At 51.8% G+C, this 5,239-nt stretch overlaps 2 protein-coding genes across 4 annotated transcripts in view; one reads left to right on the forward strand and one right to left on the reverse strand.

Annotated features, from left to right (window-relative positions):
* The first annotated feature begins 239 nt into the window (after positions 1-239).
* Positions 240-2,672, forward strand: ntmt1 (N-terminal Xaa-Pro-Lys N-methyltransferase 1). The gene is made up of 4 exons (XM_007575038.2): positions 240-386; positions 1,081-1,240; positions 1,315-1,567; positions 2,242-2,672. Exons 2-4 carry the CDS (start codon positions 1,082-1,084, stop codon positions 2,496-2,498), a joined length of 669 nt encoding a protein of 222 aa, XP_007575100.1. The 5' UTR covers positions 240-386; position 1,081; the 3' UTR covers positions 2,499-2,672.
* Positions 2,634-5,239, reverse strand: part of ndor1 (NADPH dependent diflavin oxidoreductase 1) — a 5,882-nt gene continuing 3,276 nt past the window's right edge. For 2 of the 3 annotated variants that reach the window (XM_016662330.1, XM_016662331.1), the window contains exons 9-15: positions 4,693-4,904; positions 4,510-4,617; positions 4,326-4,440; positions 3,423-3,569; positions 3,213-3,331; positions 3,032-3,126; positions 2,634-2,877 (exon numbers count right to left, since the gene is read on the reverse strand). In XM_016662330.1, the coding sequence (XP_016517816.1) occupies positions 2,733-2,877; positions 3,032-3,126; positions 3,213-3,331; positions 3,423-3,569; positions 4,326-4,440; positions 4,510-4,617; positions 4,693-4,904 (941 nt within the window). In that variant the 3' untranslated portion in view covers positions 2,634-2,732. Of the gene's footprint in view, positions 2,878-3,031; positions 3,127-3,212; positions 3,332-3,422; positions 3,570-4,325; positions 4,441-4,509; positions 4,618-4,692; positions 4,905-5,105; positions 5,234-5,239 lie in introns of all 3 variants that reach the window. The other variant, XM_007575034.2, reaches the window with a different exon arrangement.

The following is a 5,239-nucleotide window of genomic DNA, read 5'->3' on the forward strand; positions in this document are numbered from 1 at the left end:
CATATTAATAGGCGGGGACTTCAATGTTACTCCTAATAACGCACTTGATAGATGGCCACCACACTGCTCTAATAATGCCAATGGCTATTTAAATGCTTTTATAGAACGGCTTAGTCTGGTGGATATATTGAGAAAGAACTTCCCCTCGCAAAGAATGTATACATGGCATAATAAACAACGATCATCCCAATCCCGCATCNATAAACCTGGATGCTGCTGATCCTGTACTTCTTCAAATCTACCAGCAGGGGGAGCTACTTGCTGGCCATTTCCCAGGAAGACCAAATAAGGAAATGACGTGCTGTCCGTGTGGCGATGTCCTCAAATAGAAAGTGAGTGAAACACGCTGAGGAGGACTGCCAGAGCTCCAGCGGACACTAAACCAGGTCAGTCCTCGAGTTTAAGCCGGGCTAAAGCCGTCCGGAGCCGGCCAGAGCTGCTGCTTCTCACCGCGGGGAGGGAAGCTAACGGCGGCTAACGGCTAACCGGTATTTTGCTGTTAAATCAGCAGGAAGTAGAAAGGTTTGGGTCTTTAAGGTGACTTTTTAAAGCAGGTGTTCTGCTGTAAGGTTTTAGATCTGTCAGTAGTCAGAATTATGTCTGATATTTATGTTGAGTTTCCGTGTTTCTAACCGTTCAGACATTTTACTAAAGCGACCAAAGCTCAGGTCAGAAATATAGGCTTTAAGTCACTGAAGCTCAGGATGACCGATGGTCACGTAACGGCTGAGCTGCTGCCAAATATGGTCAGTGTTACTGCCCCCACTTCCTGGAACTGACAGGTTCTGACCCACCTGTTAGAGAGCGGAACAGGAAGTGGACCTGAACCGGGTCAGAACATTGACACAGCTGGATGCAGTCAGTCATTTTCTATTCGACCATCCGTCTGTCCATCCATCCATCCATCTGTCCATCTAGATCTAAAAAGATGGATGACTTTGGTAACGTTGTGTTGTAATGATTTCCGTCTGTTGGATGTTTCCTGTATTATTGATTATTGGCCCCAATCAGCTGATCAGTAATCCATCCCTCCCTGGCGTTCCTGGTTGTGTCTACTTCTCTCCTCGTCTCTGTGGACAGGATGGGGGACGTGGCGGAGGACAAGTCCAGCTTCTACTCCAATGCAGAGGACTACTGGAGGGAAGTCCCACCCACCGTTGACGGGATGCTCGGCGGCTACGGCAGCATCTCCAGCATCGACATCAGCGGCTCCAAGGCCTTCCTCAGGAAGTTTCTCGGGGTAAGAGTCGTTAGCATTAGCTCAGTCTGGAGCACCGTGGCCACTTCCTGTCCAACGTGTAACGCCCCCCGCAGGACGGCGAAGGGAAGACGGGAAAGGGCCGCGCCCTGGACTGTGGCGCGGGGATCGGCCGCATCAGCAAGCGCCTGCTGCTGCCGCTGTTCCGGACCGTGGACCTGGTGGACGTGACCCAGGAGTTCCTGGACAAGGCCCGGACGTTCCTGGGTGACGACGCCAAGCGGGTCGGGAACTACTACTGCTGCGGCCTACAGGAGTTCATCCCAGAACCGGACCGCTACGACATCATCTGGATCCAGTGGGTCATCGGTGAGTCAGGGCCGGATCCAGCAGAGACGTGTCCATGATATCCAAAATATCCAAACCAAGGATATTGTAGCCACTACCAAAAACAAAAATCTGACTTTTTTCTCATAATTTTGACTTTACGCAGTCGTAATAAGTAATTCAAAGGAATTATTACTGAAGCCTAAACGTTTCCACATTTTGTCATTTTTCTACAACGGAGCATTAGACCCAGACTTGAGGCGTTTTTTTTTTTTCCAATAGTTTTTTAAAATGATTATTTGAAATTTTTTGACTGTTCTTGTATGATTACAAGTTTTATTTTTTTTTTCTCAATTTTCGAATTACAACTTTTCTTCCTGAAATATAATTTTATTCTGGTGTAAAAAGACGAGAACAAAAACACATTTTGGTCCAGAAATCTGAGCTTAATGAACATTTGCTACCTGCTGATTTATTTTGTAAAATACTTTAAATCTGACAGACGAGCCTCATCAGAACCAGAACTTTAGATATGTGACCCACATCGTTGTAGAACCTCAGACTGAAACGTTCTCCTCCTCTTCCTTCTTTGGTTTCTCTGGGATTTATTTTAAGTTTAGCGGAGAACATAAATGTCTGCCACACTTTTCAGATTTTTCATCCCTCCTTTCTGTTTGCCTGGTTCTGGGGTATGAAAACTTTTGGTTTTTCTGCAGGTCACCTGACCGACGACCACCTGGTGGCGTTCCTGCGGCGCTGCCAGAAAGCCCTTCGTCCCGCCGGCCTCATCGTCATCAAAGACAACGTGTCGTACGAAGGCGTCGTCCCCGACGACGTGGACAGCAGCGTGTGCCGGGACCTGGACATCGTGCGGCGCCTGGTGGGCCGGGCCGGCCTGCGGGTCGTCCACGAGGAGCAGCAGCTCAACTTCCCCAAGGAGATCTACCAGGTGCACACGCTGGCCCTCAGGTAGGGGGCAGAGCCTGTCGCCATGGCAACGCCCTCACCTGGACAGTTTTTAACTCCCCTTTTCAGGCCTGATATGAACTTTACTGCCTCTCCGGCTGACAGAACAGTTCTGGTTCTGTCACTGAAACATGAAGGTAGATACGAGACAAACAGATTTATTGATGCTCAAACTGGAACCACAGGCTCAGAACCAGGGTCCGGGTCAGAACCAGGGTCCGGGTCAGAACCAGGGTCCGGGTCAGGACCAGGTCTCGCTCTGCAGGCGGCCCGTCTTCTCCATGGCGACCAGCATCTGCTCCGCCTCCTGGGCGGACACGCCCCCTTCCTGCTGGAAGGCGAACTGCAGCGCGTCGCGCACGGCGGCCGGCATCTGCTTGGCGTTCCTGAACAGAACCAGAAACCGGGTCAGGAACGTTTGAACCAACGGGTCAAAATAAAAACAGCAAAAACACAAAGTTCTGTTTCTGGTCTCTTCATCTGTAGAAAATTAGAGCAGAACAGCAGGGAGGGGTCCGGAGGTTCTGGTTCTGGACTGACCCGGCGATGTAGAAGCAGCCATGTTTGTTGCTCATCAGGTCCCACAGCAGCGCTGCCTTCTCCCTCACACGGTGCTGAACGTACACCTTCTCCTCCTGAACACACACACACACACACACAGCTGACGACTCCACCTCACCGGGTCAGAACCGGAGCCAGTCCGGTCAGGTCGGGTTCTGACCTGATCCCTGGAGAAGGCGGTGAAGAGCTGCAGCTTCCCGGCCGCCGTCATGGCCGCCCACTCAGAACGGAAGTAGAAGTCCTTGGCCTCCGAACGACAGCCGAAGAACAGAACGTTGGCTGGAGGGAGGAGAGGGGAGCAGGATGACGAGCCGATCCGGAGCGGCCGATCCGGAGCGGGATGACGAGCCGATCCGGAGCCACAACTCACCTGCTTTTCCTTCAGAGAGCCTCTCCTGCAGCGCCGCCCTGAAGGGAGCCACTCCGGTTCCAGGTCCTACCAGAACCACGGGCGTGTCCTGGTCCGGAGGGAACCGCAGGCCACCCCGCTTCACCCACAGCGGAACCAGAACCTCGCCTACAAGAACAGGAAGTACCAGGTCTCACTCTCTCATGATCCAGAAACTCAACAACTAGAAGCTGAAATCAGGTCTTTATACGGAAGAAAAACTGAAGTCCATCCACATTTCTTCCTTCCACACAACTTTCTTTTCTATAAAGAATCTCATTTCTAAAATATTCTGCAATTTTTTTTGATCTACAATTAAAATTTCTGCTGACTTTATTTAACTTTAACAATAAAATAAAAATTTAATGGAAAAGAAATAAAAATTAGTTAAACATTTACTTAATATAAAAATAAAAATCGGTTTTAGCTCGTCTGCATTTAATAAGAAAAGGATATTAAAATTAAAACATTTTAAAAAGTGGATGGAACATGAGGACCATAATGAAAAATATTTAAAAATTTATAAAATTACTTGAATAAAGTCAAAAGAATAAAATTATAATAAAGTTGAAATGTTTTTATTCTGTAATTTTTTTTTCTTTGGTTAAAAATCGTTTTAAGGAATAAAAATTATTTTCTTGCTCAGATTTATGGTGAATTATTCAGATGGGTTGAACAGAACCACGTCTGGGTCCGACCCGGTTCTGAAGAGGGGAAGCTCCTGCTGTTACCACGGCAACCACACAGCCTGATGAATTTACCGTAAATCCTGTAGAAGCTGCACATCTAGAAAGTAACTATCGCTGGATCTGGGTCCAGATAAGACCTGCTGTGGTTCTGGTTCTGACTGCGCTGAACTGGACATAAACAGCTACCAGAACCGACCTCGTTCCGGGTCCAGAGAGGCCAGCCAGTTGGAGCAGAGCCCGGTTCTGGGTCGGTGCAACTTGGTTCTGTAGCGGACCACGGCCAGCAGAACCTGCAGCCGGCTGGGCAGAACCTGCAGGGAGACGGACCGGGTCAGAGGTCACGCTGAGGCCCGGCGGCGGCCCACAGCGGTGGGCGGTACCTTCAGGGACGAGGCGATGGAGAAGGAGCGCGGCTGGATCTCTGGGATCAGGTCCAGCAGCCGGTCCGGTTCCAGTTCTGCTGTGGTGAGAGGAAAGTCTGCCAGAACCTGGAACCACAACCAGAACCGGGTCACCGCGGGGAGCCCGGTTCGTCACGCCAGACGGCAGGCATGACCTCTGACCTCCAGCGCGGTGCGGCGCGGCCGGTCGCAGTACGCCTGCAGCTGGTCCCGACCCGCCGGCGAGCAGAACTCCAGCAGCTTGTCCCGCTCCAGGTCAGAGGTCGCCACGGCGGCCAGCAGCTCGAAGAAGGAGCGGCGAGGGACGGCCGCCACGTCCAGGTACCGCTCCACCAGGTGGCGCACCGAGCAGGGCCGAGGCAGCCGGGCCGGAACTGGGTCAGAACCACACACATCAGCACCAGAACCACCCGGAGAGGATCCACCCGGAGCGGATCCACCCGGAGCGGATCCACCCGGAGAGGATCCACCCGGAGCGGATCCACCCGGAGCGGATCTACCCGGAGCGAATCCACCCGGAGCGGATCTACCCGGAGCGGATCCACCCGGGGCGGATCCACCCGGGGCGGATCTACCTGGAGCGTCGCTGTTTGGCGTCAGCGTGAATCTGGACTCCGGGTCCAACCGGAGCAGCTGGCAGAACCGCTGGACGTCGTCCTCCGAGTTCTGGGGACGGATCAGAACCACGTCTCCGGCTGAAAACCTGAAC

The sequence above is a fragment of the Poecilia formosa genome, unplaced genomic scaffold (assembly GCF_000485575.1).
Source record: "Poecilia formosa unplaced genomic scaffold, Poecilia_formosa-5.1.2 Scaffold368, whole genome shotgun sequence".
Lineage (NCBI taxonomy): Eukaryota > Metazoa > Chordata > Actinopteri > Cyprinodontiformes > Poeciliidae > Poecilia > Poecilia formosa.

Bases quoted from the DNA above. Each gene is read 5' to 3' on its own strand.
- ntmt1 (XM_007575038.2), top strand. From the start codon at position 1,082: ATGGGGGACGTGGCGGAGGACAAGTCCAGCTTCTACTCCAATGCAGAG. The intron at 1,241-1,314 runs GTAAGAGTCGTT...CGCCCCCCGCAG, and splicing joins TCCTCAGGAAGTTTCTCGGG to GACGGCGAAGGGAAGACGGG. The intron at 1,568-2,241 runs GTGAGTCAGGGC...GTTTTTCTGCAG, and splicing joins CTGGATCCAGTGGGTCATCG to GTCACCTGACCGACGACCAC.